Here is a 26,035-nt window from a genome sequence, read left to right on the forward strand (position 1 = left end):
AATTGTTCTGCCTCATAAGAGCTTTGCTAAATGCAGATGCCAGTTTGCAAAATCTAGACATACATCTTTCAGTTGCTCCTTTTTGTTTCTGTTTTACTAACTTTTTTCTTCACCTGTTAAACTTTTTTTTCTCTTGAGACTCCAGGAGCACACAGTCTGATTCTAGAGCTAATTTGGAGTACAAGCTTCTAGAATAAATAGCCTTCTCAATGTTTTCTTAGTGATTTTGAATACTTTCTTTGCCAACTTGCTGCCTTTTTAAAATGTTGAGGCACCATATTAGAAATTATGAGGAAATTAATGACTGTGAGGGTGGTGAGGCCCTGGCAGAGTGTTCCCAGAGCAGCTGTGGATGCCCCAGCCCTGGAAGTGTCCAAGGCCAGGTTGGATAAGGCTTGGAGCAACCTGGGATAGTGGAAGGTGTCCCTGCCCATGGCAGGAGGTTGGAACTAGGTGGGGTTTAAGGTCCCTTCCCCCCCAAATCATTCTGTGATTTATTCTTTGTTGTAAAGAAGAAACTGTGGGTAAATACAGTATTTCCTCCTGCACATAGAACATGCTAATTAGGTGAAAGTGATAACTTTGTTATTCTCTGCAGTTTGTCTTCTAGGTTTTCCTGACTACAGCAGTAGTCAAGCCAGACCTTCTCCAGGGCACAATACAATTACTGTTTTTACATACAGATTTTAATTGATGTTTTAATCATCAACAGTGATGATTTTGTTAAAGGGTAAAGGAATTTTTAAACTAGTATTTATGAGGACATAATTCCTTCCTTTACCTGAAAGTAGTTGCAGTTAACTGCAGCTGTAACTCCCCATAAATCACATAAACAGGCTGTGCCAGTAACTTACCTGGGGTGTAGGATAACTGAGTAAATTAAGGTAGCCTGGAGTCTAAAGTACCTCTTGCTAACATACCTTCCTCCCACCCGGGGAGACTGGCTTGGACTTTGGTGATCTTTGAAAACCTTTGGGTGAAATTGAAACAACTCACCCGAGAAAAGAAACTTACTAGTATCTGTGTACACACATTAAACTCTCCCAAAGTAATGACTGAATTAAGGAATTGCAGATTAGGGCCCAAAAGAACCATTTACACATAACACTGGTGACGGTTTTAAGACTTCAAAGCTTAGTTTGGATGAAATGATCAGCTCTGCTTCCAATGAAATACAACTGTCAGGTCAGATAATTCTGATGATTACAGGTTAAATTATTGCATATTTAGTAGTAATTTTTCATTACTTAAAGAGCTGTTTAATTAAACAGGTAAGCACTGGCAGCTAAAGGCAGTATGTGTTGGCAAGTGTTCTCCCCTGTTACTCTGCTGAGTGAACCTTTCCCGACAGTGCAGTGGGATCTGGGAGCATCCTGCCACTGTCAGCCAGGCTGGATGTGCCTCAGGTCAGCCATCTGTCCCTATTCCCACTGCTGCCCTGCTCCTGAACAGAGCATGCATCTCACTCAAATGTCACTGCAGTCAGGCACATTACTCAAACTGTAACTGTCCAGCATGAAAATAAACACCTCACAGGCCACAAGTACTTTGTAGGAAGTTCATTTGCATAGGAATTCCACATGAGTTGGGTATCCAGCCTTCATTAAAAATACCATTATTATTTAACTCCCTGAAGAGCTCCATTCTGGAGGACTGTGATTTTTGATCCAAATTCTAGAAATGAATTGTTATTTTCCTTCTGCTTCCCTGTTTACCTTGAGCAAGTTACCAAAAAGTTAAAGAGTTTGCTACTGGATTTATACAGTACAGTAGATTTTGTGAATAATAGCAGTATTCTCTCATGAAGAAGTGGTATATTTTAATGGAATTCTTTTTTGGAACCAAGTACAACGTATTGCAATTGATATTTCTCTTGAAACATTTTGACGTACTTGTGACTGTATTTCTTTTTGATTGTGTAACAGTATAAAATTCAATAAAAGAGAAGGTTTGTTTCTAATTTGTGACATCTGTGATCTTTTTGTTCATCCCTTTTCCCTGTTGTAAAAGGTGGAGGTGGCAGTCTGTTACAGTGAACTAAACCACTGTGCAGAGTAACAAACTCCTTGCAGGTTTGAGACATTACTGCCTGCTGTCAGAAACTTGGGCATCAAACAGACATGGTCACTGTCCCAAAAACATTTATATATTTTATAGTAAGTATAATATAAACATATAATATTCATATATAAGCTGAATCCTATTCACCTACGACATGTGGTTATCCCACATGAATTAAGCAGATCACATGCGTGAACAAAAGAGGTCAAGCATAGAATTTAACAAGTTGGACATGGGGATGGTGGAGGTTTTCCTGAGGGAAGCCAAAGAGAGAGAGAGCAACAGCTACGGATCCAGAGGGACAGAGAACATTTATGAAGCCTTTGATTAATCACACCAGAAATGCCCTTAGTAACAAAACACAAACTCGTTTGAATCTGTGGTCGTGTCTCCAGGTGGTTTCAGTTGCTGTCAGTACACACAAATGACAAGAACGTGGGACTCCTGCTGTCCTGTTAAATCAATGCCACTTCCTATTGCACAGATTCGAAAGCTTTTGCCATGTTAGTGCTTGTTGGGAAGTCTGAAAGCAGGAGGCATGTGCCAGTAGAGTGTGATCCTGTTACTAGCAATAGATTTGTACATACTGAAGGTGGAATATGCTATTTATTAAAATATATTCATGATTTATTTTCATGTTTTCAACTTGAAAAATGTGTTCTAATGGAATCATATGAGGTATTAAAAAAGAGTTGTTTTGTGCCATATGCACAATGGGGAAAACCCCATTATTTATATCAATGCAGGATAAATGGCTTTTAACTTGCAACTTACAAACTAGGAATTAATAGAGCAAATAGGATTTCATCCTTTTGTTTAGCAGTTGAATATGAAGAAGATACAGTAACCAGCATAATACTCTTCCTTACATCATCTAATTATTTATTATTTTTTTGGTTTGAAGGCATTACTTGTACTAAAATGTACTAATGAATAATCCAAAGGAACACTGAAAACAGTTTATGAAGAAGAGTAGAGAATTAATTAGTCTAAAAATTGATACTGTATTTAATTTTGTATACTACACAAGGGGAATTGTACAAAGAGGCCCTGTTACTTGGTTTCATTCTTCTACATTTTCATTCTTTACATTGTACCCAAACTTTCTGCAAGGGAAGACGTAGCACACATCAACATGGGCACAACAGCCTCATCCTCACTACATCTTGCATCATGCAGCCCCACCTGCCTTAGGAAAAAAAATAATTCCATATAGTGTTCCTTGAAACACCGTCTCTGAGAAATCACCCCACTCACTGCATGCTGAAAATACAAAAATCAGAAAACACACTTGAGCTTTACACGCTCAGCATCCCTCCAGAGCCAGGCTCCTCTGCTCCTATTAAATTAAGGGATAACTCTTATAACTAAACAGGGCTTGGCTTGAGCTCTATGTAATGATGAACTCATTCCATGATGTGTCAGTTTTGACCTCCTTGTGCTTTGAATCCTTAAATCCATTGAGGGGGGAGCACATTATATCTGTTTTCTTAACAGTGCTGGCATTCTGTTCCAAAATCGGTACAATCTGTTGCAGTCAGGGTCCTGTACTGGATGAACGGGGTCACTGCTCTACGTCTCTAAACATGAATCTAAATGACAGATGAAAGTGTCTTTTCAGAATAAGGAAAAAAACGCAAACCAAACCCCGGCAGGTGCAGCTCTCCTCCCACAGCTGCTAAACCCTGTCCAGTTCATATGCAACAGCTCTGCAAATCTCTCTGTTCCTACAGTCAATGACATTGGCAACCAGTGGTGCTCACAGGGAACTGCTGTTCAGCCGATGGCCAACCACCTCCTAATAAAGGCTGCTAAAGGTTGGATTCCAGCAACCTTTTCGGAAATAAAATAAATATGGAAAGATGCTTGCATGCCTGAAGCACTGCGGGAGCTCCTGACATTGTAAGAGCTGACAGCGTGATGCGCCTCGCTGTAAGGAGCAACATTTGGATCAATCAGTTGATGATAATGGTGGACTGGAGGACATCATGGTACCGTAGCCAGAAGAATTCAACATTCATTTCGCAGCGCATGATTATTTGAGAAAGCAAATTGTGAATTTTTAAGCCGGTCGCTGGGAAAACTCCTGCAGGATTAGATATCCCAAAGGCACCACGCAAGACTCCATCCCATGCGCATTCCACACTTTCCCTACACGCTGTTTCTCACCCGTTACGGCTTCCCCTGCGCAGGGGGGGATCTCGCACCTGCCGAGCCCGCATCCTGTGGATGCACAGGCACCCGGCCGCTCTCCTGCCCAGCCCGGGACCGCTCCCGGCGCAGGTGCCGCTGTCCAGCCGCGCTCCCACAATCAGCAGCCAAGCACCGACCGCGGCGGCGATCACCGCAACGTCGCCTTGAAACCCGAGCCCCGTCCCTAAACCCTCTGGGGACCCGCCCGAGGGGCTGCGGAGCCTGCCAGGCACCACAACCGGCTCCCCCGAGACACTGCCCGCCCCCGGCCCGAGCGGTGCCCGCTGCCGCGGGTCCGTACTCACCGCGGCGCGGGGCACTCCGACGCCGGCGCTGGTCCCGGCAGCCGCCTCGGTGGCCGCTCGCCCCTCTCTGTACGTGCGCGGGGGAGCGCGGGCAGGGGAGCCCCCGCCGCCCGCTCCGCGCCGCCGGCGAGGCCGCACCCACCCACCCTACGTGCGGCTCGGCAGCCGCGGCCCCCTCCGCGCCCGCCCCGCTGCCCCGGCCGCCTACGTGTGGCCGTGCATGCGGGGAGCGGGCGGCACGGCACGGCACGGTATGACACGGCAGGGCAGGGAAGGGCAGGGCACGGCATCCCGCCGCTCGGGGGGGGGGGCGACCGCCGGCTCACCCTTGCTTGCCGCGCTCGCCCAGGCAGAAACGGGGCTTCCCGCAGCCGTAGGGGTTTTGGGACGGCCGGGGGGGAAGCGGGGACCGGCGCAGGGGGCCGGCAGTGGCCTTTCACCGGAGCGTGGCGGCGCGTCACGTCCCCACGGCCGCCCTCCCCGCGAGGGAACCGCTGTTCCCGAGCCCGTCGGGTCACGGCCCCGAGCTCGGTGCCGGGGGCGCCTGCAGGGACTGGGGCGAGGAGTGTGAAGCCCCGCGCCTCGAGAGCATCCCCGGGCTGTCTGGGACTGCGGTGGTCCTGCCCCAGCGGACCCACCGCTGCTCATCCCGCCCGAACCCGCTCGTCCCCGCGGGCTGCACGCCGGGACTACCCGGACGCGCTGCTCGGAGAGACTTTTTGCCCGTGAACCGGGCTCGCCCTCCACGGCGGGGGCGAGCGGGACAGAGCCCAGAGCGGGCAGAGCGAGCGCCCGTCACCAACGGGATCTCGCCACACACAGGGGCAGCGCGAATGCGGGCAGCCCCACTCCCTCACGGGCAGCCCGAGCGGCTCCTCCAGGCCCCTCCCGACCCGGGCCGTGCGCAGGCGCCGGGGAGCCGCGCAGGCGCCGCGGGGCTGTGGTGCTGCGGGAGCGCATGTGCGGAGCGGCCGCGGAGGGAGCGCGGCGCCGGCCGGATCAACGGGGAGCCGGCGGGATGAACGGGGAGCCGGCGGGATGAACGCCGTGCCGGGGCTGAAGGAGGACTGCGAGGAGCTGCTCGGCGCCTTCCAGCAGGCCGACACGGTCCGCTTCGAGCGCTTCGCCGAGCTGTGGCAGGAGCGCCGCTTCCACACCGTCTTCTAGTGAGTGAGGAGGGAGGGGATGGCTCCCGGCCGCCCCTCAGCCCAAGCCGAGCCTCCCCCTCGCCTGCCCCCCGCCTGCCCCCCAGTCCCCGCTGCTCAGCTTCCCCCTGGGGGACGGGCAGCCTTCAAGGGGGTGCGGCTGAGCCGTGTGCCCCCTCAGGCCGCACTCAGGGAGAGGCTTGCCTGGCTGGGGATCTGAGGAAAGTGAAGTATCGGTCCCTGTGTAATGCTGGAAAAGAGTTTTTAATTCAGTGTATTTCGTGCATTAGGAATGTGTGTGATTTGAGCGCTGACTCCGCAGGGAGCTTGGTGTAATGCTCGTGAGATTTAAAAGTGTGATCGCAGGATAGTGCATGTTTCACAGAATCATAGAATATCCTGAGTTGGAAGGAGCCCACACGGATCATGGAGTCCAACTCCTGTCCCTGCACAGAACACTCCAAGGGTCATACCCTGTGCCTGAGAGCCTTGTTCAAACTTTTCTTGAACTCTGTCAGGTTGTGATTCTTGGGGTTGTCCTATGCAGGGCCAGTAGCTGTACTCAGTGATCTTTGCAGGTACCTTCCAGCTGAGGACATTCAATGATTCTATGTTTTTAGGACATCTAAAACTTATTTCTCCTTCATGGATTTTCTAAAGCCTGCAGCTTTATATTTACTTGCTTTAACATCCTGCTTTCTTTTTGTTTATTTGCTTGTTTTAGTGGTAGAATAAGAGCTTTGGAGAGGAATAAGCTCACAAAGAAGACTCTAGAACTGGCCCAGCAGTACTTCTTTCCCCCCTACTCCTTCCAGATCCGAGTTGGTGCTCTGTACCTTCTGTATGGGCTCTATAATGCCCAGCTTTGTCAGCCAAAACAAAAGGTAATTGTTCCTGAGGTTTTATTCTCAGGGGATGCTAGGCATAAGATATGTGGTATACTGCTGTCTACTGTGTCATTATAAATGCTTAGGGAATTTCCTCTTGCTTTCTTAAACGTAAAAATACTTAAAACCAGATGGGAAGCTGTTGGAAAAGGTAGGGACAGAGAATGTACTCATCATCTGTAGGGTGAACCCCCACTACAGCCTGAGTTATTATTTAGAATTCCAACAAAATTGAGACTGACTGAGTAATTTCCAGTTCATGTTAATTCATGAATGGGTTGAGAGGGTGCATGCTTGAATGACACCCTCCTTGCTGCTTTTAGGATAGGAGACCAATATCCAAAGGAGTTACAAACTCAGTGCATGGAGAAGTCATTTGCTTAGGAACTGTGTGATGTATATTGTGTGCACATGCAAAATTGAGTCTAAATTCTTTAAATGACAAACTGAATTTGGAGTAGTCTACAATGATGCCATGATGTCTCATATTTTGACCTCAGACAAATCAATAACTTTTATGAAGTTGAATTTAGGTAATTTTAAAGCCACTGCTGGATAGCAGCTGTAAGAGAGTACATGAGTTGTCAAGAAACTTATGCAGAGAGAAAGTGAAGTGGGCAGAGTGGATGTGACAGGAGAGAAAGGAGGAAAGAAGGAAGAGAGAACATTTATGAGCATTTCAGTGGCAGCACAGCACAACCTGGTAATAGTATTGTTTCCTAATCACTAGCAAAGAGGAATCTCCTAGGTGCAGATTTTTCACATACTTCAGAATGTGAAGGATTAATGTTTTCAAATGTCAGAAAGGACTTGTGTTCCATGTCACTGTCAAAGAAAGCTTCATGTGAGAGATTTAATACAACAGTGTAATAATAATATAATAATCTTATTTGCATGCAATGATGATAATAATAAAAAACGTTATAGTGGGATCCTTTCTGCAGCTCTGTGATCATGTGACATGCTACCCCTTGGACATTCAGGTATTGTCTGTAGTCAGATCACAGTAGTCAGCTGAGTTAATTTTTATTGTTGAAATATTGGTGTAACAGTATGTAACTCTTTTGTTGCAGATCAGAATCGCACTCAGAGATTGGCCTGAGATCCAGAAATTTCAGCAGGATCTGCTTGACTCCCAGCATTATGATGCAGCCTATATCTTTAGGAGAATGCAACTTGCCAGAGCCTTCCATTTCACAGCAATGCCAAAGCTAGTGAGTTATTGCATTAATGAATTACATTTTTAAACAAAATACCCTCATCTTTCAATTCCTGACAGTTCAATAGTACTTGTGGTTAGCTCAGCCTTGAGGCTGTGTTGAAATGTAGTATTTCTGGCTCTACATAGGTAGGTGATACAGAGCTTAGGGGATGTTTGAGTGCTTCTCACCTGAAAATATTTTTTCAGTATCTAAAGTTCCTAATAGATTTGAGATGTCTTACCAGTTGGGGAAATGAATCTGGTTGCTGGATTAAATTCTTAACTAGAGAATAATTTGTGAAAAGTGCTGACTCTCTTCATCAGCAACAAAGCTGTTGTTGATGAAATGGGTTTATGCTTTTCAGCATCTCTCATCTCCTGACTGATGGATATGCAGTAGGAATTATCAAGAGGTGGTACCATTTTAAGTTTTCTTTTAGGTTACAAACATTGTCTCTTGTTTTAGCTGACCTACAGAACTAAGAAGAAGATTGAGGAAAATTATTTTAAAGAAGAGTTTAAGGACCCGAGTAACAGAGTAAACAGCCTCATCACTAATGATGTATTGGAGGTACAGTAACTTTTAAATGTTGAGTTTTAATTCCTCAGTTGTCCAAAAGCTGTAACTTCTCTAATCAGCACAGTCTTGTCCCTTGTAAGTCTCTTGTGGAATGAAGAGTAAGGTAATAGCCTGTAGTTTTACCAGACACTCAGAAACGTGGCATTTAGTTTGGAAGAATTGTGGTACCTTTTTCAATACTGAAATATGCTCTAATGTTTTGTGTATTTGCCTCAGTGAGATGTAAAAGGGTGTAAATGGTTAATTGTCACTTAAAATGGAAAATGGGGGGAAGCATGTTTGTTTTGATATATCTGCAGGTTGCAGCTGGAGGATTGATACTTGTGGTAATATGAATTTATTTATCTGCAAGTTTATAGCCTTCTCTCACCTTTATTTCTCCTTTCAAAACTTGGGTTTTTTTATTATATGATACATTTTTTAAAAACCTGAGTAATTCAAGACAGGTGAAGGTTCTTATATTGCTCAGTGATATAACTTTCTTTGCAGGTTTTTTCATATATTGCTGGCAAATGTGTAGCAGTAAGGTTGACTGCAGTGGTGCAGAAATCTGTGAAGTAAAATGTTGCCTCCAAAGAGATGAAAATAAACCACAGTATCAGAATGAAACCTTTGTCGGCACTGGCCCTGAATAACATTCTTAGTTTAAATAATGCAAGATACTCTTTCTTCTTTAGCTTATTTGATGGGTCAGTGCTGGGTAGCAGGATTTCTTGCTCTCTAAAATTCAAATGATCTAACCAGAATCAGTTTCTAACATTCCTCCTGGTCCAATGGTCTCCTCAGAATGGTTTCTGTAACCCTGGGTTTGTACACTGAGGACTAATATTGCTTTACTGCTGGAATCTCTTTTTTCCCTGAAACACACTTTTTTTTTCTTTTTTCTTTTAATAATTTTAGGAACTGATGAATATTCATGACCACTATCAGAAAATGAAGTGTGTCATTTCAGCTGACAAATCCCAGCCAGACAAGGCCCTGAGCTTGATAAAAGATGACTTTGTGGTTAATCTGAGAGACATAACGTTGGAACATCAGGAATGGCAGCAGAACAGAATGGTAGGTAGTACCAACCACTGTGCTGTGGTGACTTAGCAGGTTGGGTGAACATGAAAGAACTGGATTTCTTGGTGTGATTATCTCTGAGCTGGTAAATCTCAGACTGAAGGAGAAGGAACTGTAACACTGAAGGCATGGAGTGTGTAAAACCTGAGGCAGAGATGTGGTGTGGAGGAAAGGACTTGTGTGTGGTCCTGCCTCTGGGATACCACAACTGACTGCTGAGAGGTGAGCCCTGAAGGTGTGACTTCATGAAATACCTCTGTAACACATTCCTGAATCAAAGAAGGGTCACAGTGTAAGGTGGATGTAGAAAATGGCCATGTGTATAAATATTCGTTTTGTTTTTTACAGTTCTTAGATTTTAGCTGTCTTGTATGTGACAGATGTTTAAAGAAAAACACTTTTCTTCCCCACAGAAGTTATTCCGAAATGCTAAAGAAACTGATGAAACAGAAAACAAAAAGAAAGAAAGGACTTTGCTAGAATCAGAGGTAAGAAAGCTGAAGTACTTTGCTGCATTGCACAGGCCAAATCTGGTCATTTTTTTACTTCAGATCCCAGGCTAAGCAGTGTAAGTTACAGTTTGATAGCGTCAAAATAAGCTCCAGGGACAGCTGGTGAGGCTGGTTACTTGGTTTTGGTTTTAACTCAAGTTGTTTTCTGTTGAGCTGTGAGCATTTACTGCTGCAACAGCTCTTTTATGCTCATAACAGAAAGTCTCTCTCAGGTAAGGAGGGAAAAGAGCTGTATTTTCTTGGCCAAACTCCTTTACACTTCCTCCTGGAATTTCAACTTAAAGCAATATTAATTTTTTATGCTACAAAATTGTCTCATGTTGTACTTGTCTGCTTCTTTCAACTCCGAATTTGAGTAAAATGTGAAATTTCAAATTTGATTTTTCTCCTCCTGGGCTTTGTGACAGTGAAGGCAACCAAAATTATGCTCTGTGTTTTTAATAAAATCTGAACCTTTTTTTCTTGAAGTACCATTTTGGTGGCATTGAAATTATGTAGAACTAATTATGGAGTTACAGCTGTAGTGAGATATTGCTCAAGTGATTGCCTGATGTAATATCCCATTTCAGATCTGCTGTGATAGAATAAGAATCTTTTCTGACTGCACTCTTGTTTCTTTGCAGGGTTCTGAAAGAGCAAATGCCCTGGCCAGAATCAAATACAGGTCTTACTCTGCAGTTGTTGAGGTGGGTATAGAATTTCATAACAGGGAAGTATTATTGTTCAATAAGAGTTTTAAGGACCAGTGTAATGTAAATGTTGGGTCAAAAAGGAATGAGTTAAAATTGCACTCTGTAATTCAGTTTTTGAATGTTCTAGTTTTCCAGCAGGGAAACCAAAGCTCTTATTCTTGTTAGATTTATGGAACAGTGCAGGTAAGGCCTGTGCTTGGAGGACTTTCATTTACAGGATATCTTTTAATGTCTACTCTCTGTTTAAGTAGATTGAATTTTAAGGAGATGTAATAAAAATACCTGAGAGTTTAATTGCTCAGATTCCTTGAATCTGAGATATTGGAATCTTGGAAGATGCCTGTGAAAATGGGACCTGGGAGTTTAAAGTCAGTTGCAAGTTCTTGGAAACTTTGTTTCAATAGCTTCTCCTTTAAAAAAATACTGTTGGTTTGTGTTTTTCTTAGCAGTCCTATGAGAAACATCTCAGCTTTCTCTGTTTATTAAAATCTCATATTGAAAAATGTGTCATTAAATGAAACAGGGCTCTGGCTTTTGTAACAGTCTGGACTTGTGAATGTGCACCGATAATGTTTTCTAGGCACTTAAGGAAAATATGGTGGTAAGGAGCCTTTACAGAGCAGCAGTTTTTGGAAGTGTTCCTTTTGTGGAGGGCTGTGCAACATGGTGTGGGTTGGTAGTAACAGAGAGTGGATTGGGAATTAATGAATGTTTCATTATCTGCATTTAAGTTATACACTTATTAAATCATAGAAGGGCATTGTCCTGTTAGAACTGAAGAATAGCAGCTAGTGGGAATCCTCTCTCCCTCTTTCCCCTTCTGTCCTTTCTCCACCCTTCGCCAAGTTGATGCTCTGGTCCCTGCTGGTTTCTCAAGTGACCTGCAGCAAGATCTGGCTGTAGAAATTCAGCTTTTTTTTTGTCATTCAGGCTTCCAAATCCAGGAGACATCGTCAAGTGCAGTTAGAATCTTCCGAAGCAGGATCCAGTTGTGGGAAGGCTCCAAGCCGAAGTGAAAAATCCATCAGGAGACCACAGCCAGCAAGGAGAAGAGGTTCTTCAGAAGTCAGAGGTATTTCTCCATTGCACCCATGAACCTGGGGAGATTGCAAAAGTTTATCCATTGCTTTGCTGGCTGGGTTAAATTTTGCTGTTGATCAGTGGAACACTTGGGAAATTACTTTTCCTAAGGAAATTCTCTTTCTCATATCTAACTTTTCAACTGATAGAAGTTGCTGTGCTGTCTAAACCTTTTGTTTACTCCTTATTTGTTAAAGGTTAAATGAAATTAAACAGCAAAATGGTTTTGAATTGTCTTTATTTTTTGAATTATCTTTATTTCGAAGATGGGGATTTAATTTCAGAGTTCCAAACTCTGTTTTCAGACTTGCTTAGCCTCTGCTAGAAAAAACGTTACTGAGGAAATTAATCGTTCTTCAGAGGAGGACATTAGGCAGTGTTGCCTTTGCTTGACTTTAAAAGAGTAGATGAAGTGTTGGGGAGCAGTAAGGGTATTTTGAATTATCACTGAACTGAGTTGGTGATTAATTTTCTTTAAATTGGTAGTGTTAATTACTTGTTATTGGAGGTTTCTTAGTGAGCCGTATTGAAGGTACTGTGAAAAGTACGTTTGCTTACAGCATTTGACCAGAATCTCAGGAGAGCAGCAGCAAACAATCTTTTAACTACTGGAGAAGGGACAGAGAAGCAAAAAAAAGCTGACAGTTTTTCCTCAAAATCTGTGTGCAGGTGAAATGCAAGTGGCAAAGGAAACTGTTACTCGGCATATCGGGATGCCAATAATCACAGAAGAGAACTCGGATGAAGGAGGTACAGTGATTGGAATTCCAGCAAACCTGTGACTTGTTTTTAAATACCCCTCTGCTGTGTTTTTCTGAAACTAAAGCTGATATTTTGGATCATGTCTTGCTGCCTTGCAAAAGCTAGATTTGGTTTTAGCCTGTAAATTGTTGCGTGAAAATTGAAACTTTGAAATACCATGGCAAAATCAGGAGAGTAATTTTTTCTGCACAGATTTCATCATGGTGTGTTCAGAGTTAAAATTGGTCCAGTTTAAAGGAGTCTTATTCTTCTGTAATACAGGCTTGTCTTGAGGAATTCCATTGTGTAGGGAATAGTGATTTTTTTGGTTACTCATTCACTTACAGAAGATGCATTTTCTGGTAACTCTGGGAACTCAGGAAAGAATAGCCCTTGCTGCCCTTACCTTTGCTGAGGGGATATGGGAGGTTCCCCTCTAACCTTAGTTTCATCTGGGCAGTGTTTCAGGGATTGAGCTCCACTACAGCAATAGCATCCTCTGCTGTACTGAAAGCTGACTGACATTGCTGGGGGAGGACTCTGGGAACTGCAGCAGAGGAGTGGATGGCTTTGCTGTCACTCAGGCTACTGCAAATAATGTCATTTTAATTGGGAAGGAGTGGTCAAGCAGATTGCTCAAAGCTTACTGTGGAGTTGCTCTGCAGAAGCATCAAATGGAGATGTTGGATGATACTGAGCTGCTTTGCAACTCAGAAGCTTCAGGGTCTGTTCTCAGCTGCATGAGGAGAACGTGGCACAGTACAAAGAAAATTTCATCCTCTTTTTCATGAGGTACATTATTTATCTGTGCCGTGGGAAGAGCCCAGGGAACTGCTTTGCTGCCCTGTCTCAAACACAGGAGGTGTTCCTGGGAGAGGAGCTCGCCAGCTAAAAGTGGAATTTCCACTGGCAGCCCTGGCTACTCTGAGGCTGATGGGGTTTGCTTGTGTAGTGGAAAGCAAACTTGGTAGACCAGAGGTCTGGTTCTTAACCTGAAAAGAGGAATTAATTAAGTTGCTTAAAGGGGCAGCAAAGGGTTAACCACAACTAATGGAAAGCTTTGATGGCAATAGATGAGCGTGAGGAGTACATCTTTTGCAGTTAATTTTCTATCCAAAATTGTATGTAAAGGAAGGATATTTAATACAAGGGAGTGTAATAACTATTAAAATATATTTTTAGTGACATTGTACATTTATATTTGCTCTTTTTAGAAGCAAAAAAGCATCTCATAGTACTGAAGTGAGATTACATTTTCTGGTCAGTTTTATTTGTAGACAGTGGGAATTCATTCAATTTTAAATGGTCAGGTTGAAGGTGCCATGGTGCATCTAATATTGCACTTTGTTTACTTTCCCTTCACTTGTCCACTTGTTGAGGACAAAAAGTTTCTTTCTAAATCAGGAAAATCCTCCATTTCTCAGAATTTTCCAGTAAATTCTGAAGCATTAAAAATACCCATAAGCAGTTTCTTCATATATTTTGTGCTTAATTTTGTGAGTGTTCCATTTGTCAAATTCACAGCAAAATCTGGAAGGTGTTGGTGATGAGCAGAAAGCTTTTAAGATGGAGTAAGTTTTGAAGTACAGTATTCATCAATGGAATTTCAGTTGATACTTTGAATGATATTGTGCTGTAGAATCTAGAAAGGTTTTCTTTTTCCTATTTAAAAAACATGGGGAGAGGGATTGGGAGGGGATCTCAAGAGCTCATCTAGTTAATTTCCTGTGATGGATAGAATTAATTCTACTTGAACAATTCCCATGGGGGAAGATAGATTTAAAAGCTTGTAAAGAAACCCTTCTCTTGATTTCCTTTCAGAAGTATCTGTCCCCAAGAGGAGAAGACGACGTTAGAGGATCCAGTTGGAGAAGCACTAGTGTTAATGCCAAAATGAAAATATCAGAGGTAACACCAAGTGCTTGTTTTGGACACATTTGAACATTACAGAAGTGGCTGGGACCAGAACCAGAGGTGATGCTGGAATACTGGTAGTGACTGGGATACTTCAGCTGTCTCGTGGTGCAGCACCTGGTGCCTTTATTCCCCTGGTGAATGCTTCATGTGGCAGACCAAAGTTGCTGTGTCCTGTCTGAGATGGAAAGAGAAGGCTCAGAAAATATTTGCCCATATAAGATGCATCTATAATCCTTTATCTCCAAACATAAGGTTGTTGACTGTTGAAAATTAGTGCAATAAATTATTTTTCACTGTTGACTTGCTCTGTTTTATGGTGTGTAAACTTCACAGATGTGGAAATGAACTTGCTGATAAGCCTTTTGTTGTACCCTGGCTCCAGCAGATCTGGAGTTACTGTGTATTCAAATGGAGGGGTGTAAAGTGTGTTTATTAATTCTGCAGATAACCCTAAACTGTCCAAGGGCAGGACTGGAATTCAGAATTATCTTTATAAATTGGAGGGGAGTGAAAGAAGTGGGTGTGGAAATAAACATGGATCTCAGTACTGAGAACAGGCACGGCATGGGGAAATGTTCACTTGGCAACAGTGCAGCAGAAAAAGCAAATGGACTGAGAATCATCAGCTGGAGTGTTTCCTGTAAGCACTAAACCCAGTAGAACTTGTGTCACTCAGCCTTGGTAGGCTGTAGCCTTAAATATCGCCACCTGACCACAACAATTTAAGAAGAATGTGGATAGTTACTCTCCTTGGAATTTCTCCAGTTGATCACAGCTGTTCTTTCAAGAAAGGCCAAAGGGGTTGGACTGTCCTTTTCTACAAGAAGGAATATAAAATAGAAATTCAGAAGATTTTGAATATAAAAGGGACCTAAATTGAATGAATTAGTTTGCTAGTATGATTCTCAAAGGCCAGAGGAGTTGAATTGCTCTTACCTAGAAGAAAAAACAGTTGAATGGAGATAGAAATGGTTTTACTATAAAAATATGAAATGTGTTGTTTGGCAAGGAGGAATGGGCCTAAATGACAAAGAGGTTGGACACTGGAAAAGCTGATGGTGAAGTGCCAGTGTTGCACTCCACCTTGTTAATGAGAAAAGAGGAAACACTTTGTTATAAAGCCAAACCTTATTGCACTGTAAACTGAACAATCGAGTATTCAGTTGAATAACCAAAGTCTTTATAGTCTAGTCCAAAAGTCATTATTATCCTGGATCTAATGATTATAGAAAAAGAATACTTCTACACAGATTAAAAATCCCTATGGTGGTAATAATACAGTTAAAATCATCATATATGCATTTTGTTTCTACCCTTTTTTTCTGCTTTATCGTTCACTCTTCCACCGCACTCTTTGGCCTGAGGTTGGGCTTAGGCTGTGGATGGAACACGCCTTAGATGTGGTCTGTTTAAAAGGACTCATCTATGGCTACAAAGGCTTTGGAGGTGTCATTTCTGTAAAATTCATACAATTTGGTTTTACTTGGGTTTTCTGACTAACATGGCATGTGCTTTTTTGTTACCAGCACAAACTCTCCCTGTGTGCATTTCTGCTCCTAATTTTTGATGAGCAGGTACAAGAGACATAGAAGAGACCTCAAAGGGAAACAATCAGACTCCTTTTGCTCAGTAACATGTTTAAGGGACATGTTTAGTACTGTTCCCTGCAATGGCACTTTTTCATAACATGAGCATCTTATTTACATCCCCTTATATCTTTGAACCGTCCTAAGACCTGGGTAAGGGATGGAATTTGTCACAATTTTTGGTACACTGTGACATGAGTCCTCCCTGCACTCCTCTGCAAATGATTTGCAAAGCATGCAAAGGCTTGGCTAGGCACAAGGATGGATGCATTCAACTAGCAGTTTTCATATTGTAATAATGAAAACAAATGTTCTGTAATTTGTTTATAAAATTACATAGATGTAAAATGGAAGTTATGATTAAGAAGAAACTTAGAACTGCTAACTATGTGCATGGTGATGTTTCAAAACAGTAATCCCGAGAATTTAGAGGCAGCTGTAAGCAGAGTTTCACAATGCTGGTGTAATTTTGAAAAGAAAGAATCCCTTGCTGCAGTCTGATGCGCAATTACAGGTTCTGAAAAACAAGAGAGGGACTTCCTAAAATGTTTCATTGAAGAAACCAGCTGTCATTAAAAAACCACAACAATTCTAGACTTCCAAACAGTAGTAGTAGTAAATGACTTTCTGGGATCTAAATTCTCTTCTCCTGCCTGTATCCTCAGCTTCTGCAGTAGCTTAAAGCTGGAAGGAAATGTAATCTCTGTAATGCCAGCCTAACTTCCAGCTGTCCTGATGGATAGGAATGAGGCCATATGACAGTGTGTATCTGGATGTTGTTACAGTTTTCAGAAACAAATGAAATACGTACGTTTTGGCTGAAGCTTCTCTGAGGTAGAAACACAACTGTTCAACCAAAAGTAGTCACCATTTCTTTGGCTAAGCTAAAAGATCCTCTTAGTGAGGCTTGAGCCAGTGCTCAGTGTTAGCAAGGATAATGTGGGTGATGAAAAGCAAAATAAACCTAAAACACCTACAAGTGACACCAGTTTACAGAATTACAGAATCGATTATCTTGGAAAAGACCTCTGGGGTCATCGAGTCCAGCTTTTGACTGATCACCACCTTGTCAACCAGACCATGGTCTTTTCTTGAACACCTGGAAACTGTTTAAGTGGAAGACAGTTTACAGTGTATTTTTTATTCTTATTATTAAAGCAACCAACATAGTCTAATTAAGTCAAAGTAATTGCAAAAGGCTGGACAAATTTAGCTCAAATACCAGCTTGGGAATGCTCCTGTAAGCAGCTGTGCTCAATCTGGAGGTTTTTGCATCCTTCAAACTGAAGTTGAAACAGCAATATGAGAGTGATGGGAAAAAATTCCAAATGCCATGGATGACAGTGGAGATCTGTGGTGGGTATAGTTTGGTGTCGATGTAGGTATCACCTCTAGAATAATTGGAGAATCCTACAGTAAAAGGGATTTTGCTGTTTGTTATAAGGCCAAATTCTTAACTGAAATTCTTTTATTAAGTAAATTCATGTTGCTAGAAATTTCACATCTCTACTGTAGTGAACATGGAGAACAATTAATTAATCACTATCTGCATAAACATACGTTACAAAGCTGGAAAGACTTGCATTCACTCTAAACCCTTTCATTTCAGACTAAACTCTTTCTCTTCTGCTTTCTTTTTTTGCCTTTTTTTGGGATTCTAAAGATCCCAAAGGACTAAGGATACTTCAAGGTTTATTCTAGTATTGTACTTACGTGTCTTATGTAACAGGACCCTATGCAGAGTGTTTGTATTCTCTCATCACATGTGCTTAGCAGGTTTCTTCAAATGACACTGATATTTTATCCCTTCTTTTCTGGAGTGTTTAATTTTGAAGGTCATTCTATGTGTGGAGTTGCCTATTTAGATTTTACAAAGCCTGCTATGTGGCTTCCTCAGTCCATTTTCCTCTTGGTCCTCAAATCTGGGCACCTGATTAAGCCAGTTAACGGAATATTTCTCTCCCTCACCTGTGTGCACTTGGAAGTGGGACTTGCAGAACTTCATGAGCTACAAGGAACTGAAAAATGTGCTAAGCTCTGTCTTGCTCCTAGCACTTAGGACGTAGAATTGTAGAATATCCTAAGTTGGATGGGACCTACAACAATGATTGAAGTCCAACTCCTGGCCCAGCACAGGACACCCCAAGATCCACACCATGTGCCTGAAAGCATTGTCCAAATGCTTATTGAACTCTGTCAGGCTTGGTGCTGTACCCACTGCCTTGGGAAGCCTGTTCAGTGCCTGACCACCCTCTGGGGGAAGAACCTTTTCCTGATACCAGTCTAAACCTCCTCTGGCCTCTAAATCTCCTCAGGCATTCCCTTGGGTCCTGTCACTGGTCACCAGAGAAGAAATCAATGCCTACCCCTCTCTTCCCCTCACGAGGAAGTTGTAGGCTGTGGAAAGGTCTCCCCTCAGTCTCGTCCAAGCTGAACAAACCAAGTGACCTTGGTTGCTCTCATATGGCTTCACCTGTGGGCCCTTCACCATCTTTGTAGCCCTTGGGTCAGTCTCTATGCTGCGACATAGTTTGGCTGCAATAGAAACCATCAAAGCCACATTATCTTTCAGCTGCTTGAGCTTTCTGTAACAGACCCCAAACTGCTTCCTCTTTAGTCACAGCAATGTAAACCTGGATATGGGAAATAAGGCAGGACGTAGGAGCCAGCCATCAGCTGCTAAGGGTTACCGGAGATGGGGAGTAACTTGTTTTTTCTTATAAGAGAGTTTTGTGTGGGTTTTGAAAGTGAGGTAGCAATTAAATCCGAGAGATAGGCTCAGTGCTCCCTGCTGAGCAGGTGATTCTGACACAGGGCTGCGAGCTCTCAGTGCCCATCCCGGTGGGAGTGGGGGTTGCCTGTTGTATTTCGCACGTGCTACCAGCCGGTCAGTCCAGTCCTGAGGACCCGTGAAAAGATACGGTACAACATTTTGGAAGAAGCAGCGAAGCCCTTACCCTCCTCAAGCCGCATTTTGGGGTGAAAGGTGGCAGAGCCCCGGCCCCGGTGCCGCCCCGGAGAGGCAGCGCTGCTCCCTTCCGCAGCCCCGCGGGACCCGCGGCCGCGCCCGGCTCCCCCGCTGCCCGCGCCGGGCGGGGATGCGCCGTGCGGGGCCAGCGCGCACCCTCCGCGCTGCCGGCCGCGTCCCCGCGGGGCTCCGCACCGCTCCGCGCAGCGAGCGCGGGAGGCCGGGCCGCGGCCATGGCCACGGACGGTGAGTGCGGGCGGCGCCCGGGGCGGGGGCGGCAGCCCCGAGGAGGGAGCTCGGGCACCGGCCGCGCCCCGCGCTGGCCCGGGCTGCGGGATGCTGCGGGATGCTGATGGGAGCGGGGCGCTGAGGGATGCTGATTGCCCCGGGAACGGGCACGGAGGGGGAAACCGGGCCCAGCTCCAGCGGCCCTGCCCCTGTGCCGGCGGGGATCCTCCGCCGCGGGGCCCGGAGGGTGGGAGAAGGGAGGTTCGGGGGTCTCTGTCCCTCCCTGGCTGGCGGCGGGCGGTGCCCCTCGGCCGCTGCCCGCGGGTTTCACAGGGAGTGGTGGCGGGGTGTGCTGCGTGTGTGCTCCACACGGAAAGGGTTCGTGTGCACAGACGCGAATTTTAGGGAGAATAAAGGAGTAGGAAAGCCGGCTTTTGAGATATTAACGGAGAACAGGTGTTCTTCTAATCGTGGGGGACCTGTCTGCGTATGGGAGCCTGGGAGTTGTTGGGTTTTCTCACCACAGTATAATAGAAATGGTTTCAGGGATGATTGCCTCCAGATTTTTGACTGATGAGGGTGTTGTTTTGATGGATGGTGTTGCTGACCCACCCTGGCTCAGCTCGTGGTTGTGGCAGTGGTGCTGCTGCCAGGTATTTCCCTTAATATTTCAGATCACAGCACTGGCGAGTTGCTGAACCTAAACTGCTGCTGTTAGACACAGTCCTGGCAGTCTCCTCCTGATTTACTATAAATATGCCAACTTCAACGCTTCTTGAAGATTGCCAGGTTGATTTTGCTACATCTTTTACCAGCTTTGGGGAAAATAATCGCGTGAACCTTTAAGACATGCCAGGATGGCTTATAGCAGTTTATAAGCTCTCAGGAAAAAATCCTAGACTTGAGCTTTTTATTAAAAATATTTGACTTAATCGGGAGTCTAATTTCTCTCCCCCTTTTGCCATTTAGTGATGTTCCTTTGTGTTTGCTGTTCCTCATTTTCTTTCAAGGCTGTGTCCCTAAGGAAGGGTCATCTCAGGCAAGGCCCAGGCTGATGGGTGAAGTTGTGGATTTTCTACAACATGGAGTCATTTGGTGCTTCAGCGTGGCCTTAGGAGAATTAGGAACTAACCTGGTTTGTTTAGAGCAGTAATAGTACACTTCTACCTTGCAGAATCTGTCCTTCCATGAGTTTGATTTTTAAAGCAGGGATCGGTGTCTGACAGTTGATTCCTCATCTGTTTGAAAATTGCTAGATGTTTTGATTCAGAAATAATAACCTGAAATGAAAGAGACTGGAGGGAAGCCTGATGTTAAAATGAATAAATTGTCATTCCTTGGACTTGGTGTACTTGTATTAAATTCCACTTAGATATAAGCTATGATTTTTATTGGAGTGGGAAAATCTGGATTGTTCTGTTTGGTTTTATATCCAACCTCAGCAGATGCCAGCCTTTCCTGTACTTGGATGGAGCAGTGGCACCATCAGCAGGGCCGGGAGATTCTCTTGTCTGGGGAGCTTTGAGAGGAGCAGAGGCATCCTGAGAGCTCAGGTAGTGTCCACTACTGTCCTTGTGTCAGAGCTGTTCGTCTGGGAAGGGCAAAAGAGCCAGACAGTCTCTCCTTCTCTGTGTTTCTGGGCTGCCAGAAGAGGTGGCAGTGATGACTTGAGGTGATCAGAGATCTATTTTACAGCTGTCTGCTCTGGTTTAATTGCTTAATTATTCATCATTCCTGCTGGCTCAAGGATCAGAAGTGAGGGAAGTTTGGTTTCCAGTAACTATGGCTTCAGCACAGTTGGAAATGAGTTTAGCTTGGACAGAGTTCAGGTGAGTGCCAAACAGAACTGTGGATCATTTGAATACATTTCTAATGGTTTTAATTAAAGGTGCAGGAACAGACCATCCCAAGTGCTGAAAGATGAGCCAGTGGGGAAGGAGACTGGCCTGGCTGAATAGAAAACTCTGTCTGGAACTCAGGGATAAAAAGAGAGTCTTCCACCTGTGGAAGAAGGGGCAGGCATCTCAGGAGGACTGGAAGAATGTTGTGAGGTTATGCAAGGGGAAAATCAGAAGGGCCAAAACCTGATTAGGACTTAATCTGGCTGCTACTGTAAAAGACAGTAAGTAATGTTTATATATATGTGCAATAAAAGGAGAACCCACATCCTTTGGATGTGGGGGGAAACAGTAACAAAGGATGAAGAAAAGGCTGAGGTACCTAATGCCTTCTTTACTTCAGTCTTTAATAGTAAGATCAGTTGTTCTCAAGCTGCCCAGTCTCCTGAGCTGGAAGACAGGGATGAAAAATGGCATGAAGCCCCCATAATCCAAGGGGAAATAGTCACCTGCTATACACAGGTCTGTGGGGCATGATAAGATCCACCCAGGGCAATGAAAGAGGAGGTGGAAATGTTCACATAGCCACTTTTCATCATTTACCAGCAGCTCTAGCTAACCAGGGAGGCCCCAGGAGACTGGAAGATAGCAAATGTGACACCCATCCTCAAGAAGGGCTGGAGGGAGGATCTGGAAAGCTACAGGCCTGTCAGTCTGACCTCGGTATCAGGGAAGGTCACGGAGCAGATCACCTTGAGTGCCATCCCACGGCACGTACAGGGCAGCCAAGTGACAGGCCTGGCCAGAGGGGGTTTATGGCAGGCAGGCCCTGCTTAACTGACCCGATCTCCTTCTATGGCAAGGAGACACACGTAGCAGATAAGGAAAATGCTGTGGACGTTGTCTACCTGGACTTTCATAAAGACTTCGACACCATTTTCACAGCTTTCTCCCGGAGAAACTGTCTGCTCATGGCTTGGACCAGTGCATTCTTTGGTGGGTAAAAAACTGGCTGGATGGCTGGGTCCAGGGAGTGGTGGGGAACGGTGTCACATGCAGTTGGTGTGCGGTCACCTGGGGTGTCCCCTACACCTCAGTACTGGGGCCAGTCCTGTTCAGCCCTTTATTGATGGCCTGGATGAGGGGATTGAGTGTGTTGGTGACAACATCAATTTGGGTGGGAGTGTTGATCTGCTGGAGGGAAGGAAGGCTCTGCAGAGGGATGTGAACAGGCTGGGTTGATGGACCAAGGCCAATTGTATGAGACCACAAGGTGAAGTGCCAGGGCCTACACCTGGGTCACAACAACCCCATGTACCGCTACAGGCTGTGGGAAGAGTGGCTGGGAAGCTGCCTGGAGGAAAAGGACCTGGGGGTGTTGGCAGCAATGAACATGAGCCAGGTGTGCCCAGGTGGCAAGAAGGCCAATGGCACCTGGCCTGTGTCAGGAATAGTGTGGCCAGTGGGACCAGAGCAGTGATGGTCCCTCTGTACTCTCACTGGTGAGGCTACACCTCAAATCCTGCATTCAGTTTTGGGCCTGTCATGACAAGGAAGACCTTGAGGGGCTGGAGCATGTCCAGAGAAGGGAAGGGAGCTGGGGAAGGGTCTGGAGCACAAGTCTGATGAGGAGCAGCTGAGGGAGCTGGAGGGGCTTCAGCCTGGACAAAAGGAGGCTCAGGGGCGACTTTATCACTCTCTGCAATTCCCCAACAGGAGGGTGGAGCTCGTGCAGGTCGGGCTCTGCTCCCAGGGAACAAGGGACAGGACAAGAGGAAATGGCCTCAAGCTGTGCCAGGAGAGGTTTAGGTTGGATATTAGGAAAACCTTTTTAATGTAAAGGGTTGTGAAACATAGGAATAGACTGCCCAGGGCAGTGGTGGAGTCACCATCCCTGGAGGTATTTAAAAGACATGTAGGTGTGGCACTTGGGGATGTGGTTTAGTGGTGGGCTTGGCAGTGCTGGGTGGGCTTGGTGATCTTAGAGGTCTTTTCCAATCTAAATGATTTCATGATTTGATGGTATCCTCATAATATTAAGACCATCCTGTATATTTTAAAATCAAATATCTCCCAAGAGAATATATTTAAAAGAGGAGACATACACATGACTGTTCAGAGTAGTTTTTAAACACTGGGAGTATACTGGCATCCATTTGAAAGCTCATGTCATTGTATCTCAGTTTTGGTTTTCCTCTTGTGTTTCATTTGCTTAAATTCTTGCTAATAACAGACAGACCTGCATCACACCTGGCTGTGTTGAAAGCAAATCTTAAAAAATGCCTGCTTTGTGGAAAATATTGATTGCACTTGTGTGCTTTTCTAAATATGTGAAACACAGGTACTTTTACAAAGAGCCTGTATTTGTGCATATACACCTGTCCCCGTGAGAAAACATTCAGGCACACAGTCAGACTTCAACGTAAATAGGAGAACATTTAAAATCTGTTTCCTTCCTGTTTTGATTCAAGGTAGGGGGGGTATTCTCCAGGGACGCAGCCTCTGAGGAGAGTTTGTTTTTCACAGAGATAGGCAACTTTATATGCCTTGGAGGAGAGGATGGAGGGGGCTTTGCTGAAGGAGTGGGCTGCAGTTACAGAGGTGCAGAGAGCATTCAAAAGCTAAAGGGCTGCTGGGCTTGTGGATCCAACAGCCAGGCTTTTAATAACGTTTTTAGAGCTTTGAAGACAAGAAATGAGTTACCAAACCAAATGTTTTTGAGCTTGCAGGACACCTTAAACCAAATGTATCCCCAGAGCTGTGCTGCTGATGGCTGTAGCCATGGTTTGATATGCTTAGGTCACCCTGAAATGGGCCCTGTTCGGTGCAGAGGGGTAATTATGGAGGAAGAGCTGCGGGTGTGGTGTGGCTGAGGATGCGCTGGAAGCGCTGTGGCAGCGAGAGCGCTTCCAGCTGCATCAGGTTTTGGGAAGTGCAGCACCGTGCCTTGCCTTTGCTCCAAGTAATGATGCCAGCCCTTCCTGAAGGACCCATCTGCAGGAGTCTGGGGTGTTTATTTGCCTTCTTGGAGTGTTCTTTTGCTTCCTGTGCACATGGGAAACAAGTGAGTTCCATCTGGGTATGTGCTTCGATGGTGCTGCTCAGATGTACAGACAGCTCTTAAGTAAACAGGAGCAGTCATAGTTGTCAGGGGATGTTTCTAAAAACATCAGGTGGCTTTATTTTGAAAGCAGCCTCTGATGTGCCTTACGTAGGTTGTTGTCACGACTGATGGGGCTGAGCAGCTGTTAAGGAGACTTTGTGTTCCTGTCCCATTTGTGTGATCTGTTGTTGATGGCTCTGGTTGTGCATGGAGAAAGTTTGATCAATTATTCAGCAAGGGCTTGAGTCTAAGCTGTCTCAGAGCTGGCAAGCCACTACCTCTATAGACTGGTGTGGTTGGTTGTTATTTAGGCACTCTGACTTTGCACAGACCTCTCTTTGTGTAGTTTTGGGAGATGAACTCCCAATCAGAGGAGAATATGGTTATCAACCAGACACATATACACCCAGCCTGTGACAGTGGCTGTAATCAAATCCAATCAGGCGTGTTTTAATCAATCAGGGATACTCTGTTGCCTGTGCTATCCAGAATTAACTTCTTGGATATCTTCCTTTTTATGTTTAAGATAGACTGGCTTTGTGTTGGAGGGTTAAATGAGTGGGTAAACAGTTGTTAAAATTGCCAGTGTTACCCATCAGCAGCTGCAGGACTTGGTTAAGGCAATGAAAAGTGACCTTGTGGCAGCCTTCTCAGTGGGTATGAGGGAAACAAGATGCCATTTGTGATGTCCTGAGAAGAGCAGCACCAAGAGGGATATGATCTCAAGAACAGTCTCTCTGATTACATCAGGAGCAACTGATGGGTTGGGGAGGGCAGAGAGAGTGCTGGCCAAAGAAAGGGTACTGGGAGGGTATTGCAGAGCCCACCCTGCAAGCAAACCCACAAAATGACACTTGTTCCTCCGTGTGTCTGTGTGGAGCAGATGGGTGGCATCTTTCCATTAACACAGTCCCTGTTTCTGGCTTGCAATCACCTGCGTGCTGCTCCCTGGAGACAGCACCCTGTGAGAGGAGTGCAGGGTCCCTGAGTGGCCCTGGGGAAGGGCAGGGATGGAATGGGGCAGGTTTATTTCCTCTCTTAGGGTACCTCACACCGTTCTGACCCCTCTGTTTCACAAGCACCTCTCATGGCCCCTTGCAGGGGGCACAGCTGGGACTTGCGCTGGGCATCAGCCATAGAATCCTATAATGGTTTGTGTTGGAAGGGGCCTGAAAGATCATCTAATTCCAACTCCTCTGCCACGGGCAGGGACACCTTCCACTGGACCAGACCTTGCTCTGATGCTGACTTTGAGACTGTGGAGGTTTTGCTTCCCCTTCCTGTTGGCCTGTGCTGTTTCTATAGTGCTCTGTAATGAAATTTATGATGATGATGATGATATAACTCAAATGCACAAGATACTGGGTGCCTCCAAGGAGAGGAGAGTCAGTCCTAATTAACCTTCATTGGCTTTGATAGGGTTTGAAAGCATCTAGAAACTTGCAGATGGTGCTTACTCCTACAGCTGGCAGGCATGTTTTAAGATTTCTGTTATTCAAAAAAAAAAAACAAAAAAAACCAGGTTTGCAGATGCCAGAACTACTTATTTTGGGTCAAAACCAGAGTTTTGAAACAATTAAGCACTTCTTATAAAAATGTGGAAAATCAAAATGTGGTTTACATCTCAGAAGTGTTTAGGGAGCATATTCAGATAATGTACGTAAATTAAAAAAAAAAGTCCCCCAAATCTTTCCCATCACATTATTCTGACAACAAAGTGCTTGTACAGTGGAAACAAAAATGTTTAGTAGCTGAACAAAAATCCAGTGATTTTAACACAGATCTACTCAGGCCCTAGTGGTGTCTCACTGCAATTGAAAGAAGAGAGCTTTCTAAGAGAATTTATTGCTTTTCAGTGTGGTACTTTCTTTTTTCCTAAGCAGTATTTCTTCCAGTGTGGGGAGAGGGATTCTGCAAATAGAAGGCATCTACA

The 26,035-nt window shown here is 44.7% G+C and overlaps 2 protein-coding genes and 1 long non-coding RNA gene across 4 annotated transcripts in view; 2 read left to right on the forward strand and 1 right to left on the reverse strand.

The window, feature by feature from the left end:
• Positions 1 to 4,705, reverse strand: part of LOC104687292 — a 65,573-nt gene extending 60,868 nt beyond the window's left edge. The window contains exon 1 of the long non-coding RNA XR_005602008.1: positions 4,560 to 4,705. This is a non-coding gene — a long non-coding RNA (uncharacterized LOC104687292). The remainder of the gene's footprint in view (positions 1 to 4,559) is intronic.
• Positions 4,706 to 5,502: 797 nt separating this feature from the next.
• On the forward strand, positions 5,503 to 14,679 carry SNAPC1 (small nuclear RNA activating complex polypeptide 1). The gene is made up of 10 exons (XM_039552670.1): positions 5,503 to 5,725; positions 6,429 to 6,588; positions 7,665 to 7,805; positions 8,259 to 8,363; positions 9,273 to 9,431; positions 9,851 to 9,925; positions 10,573 to 10,635; positions 11,572 to 11,713; positions 12,391 to 12,471; positions 14,284 to 14,679. Exons 1-10 carry the CDS (start codon positions 5,598 to 5,600, stop codon positions 14,316 to 14,318), a joined length of 1,089 nt encoding a protein of 362 aa, XP_039408604.1. The 5' UTR covers positions 5,503 to 5,597; the 3' UTR covers positions 14,319 to 14,679.
• A 4,427-nt stretch (positions 14,680 to 19,106) lies between these two features.
• SYT16 (synaptotagmin 16) overlaps positions 19,107 to 26,035 on the forward strand; it is a 102,321-nt gene continuing 95,392 nt past the window's right edge. Inside the window, exon 1 of one of the 2 annotated variants that reach the window (XM_039552916.1) lies at positions 19,107 to 19,179. Coding sequence is in view for 1 of the 2 variants with exons in the window: in XM_039552913.1 (XP_039408847.1) it covers positions 19,167 to 19,179 (13 nt within the window). In the remaining variant the exon portion in view is untranslated. The remainder of the gene's footprint in view (positions 19,180 to 26,035) is intronic. The other variant, XM_039552913.1, reaches the window with a different exon arrangement.

Source organism: Corvus cornix, chromosome 5, assembly GCF_000738735.6.
Source record: "Corvus cornix cornix isolate S_Up_H32 chromosome 5, ASM73873v5, whole genome shotgun sequence".
Lineage (NCBI taxonomy): Eukaryota > Metazoa > Chordata > Aves > Passeriformes > Corvidae > Corvus > Corvus cornix.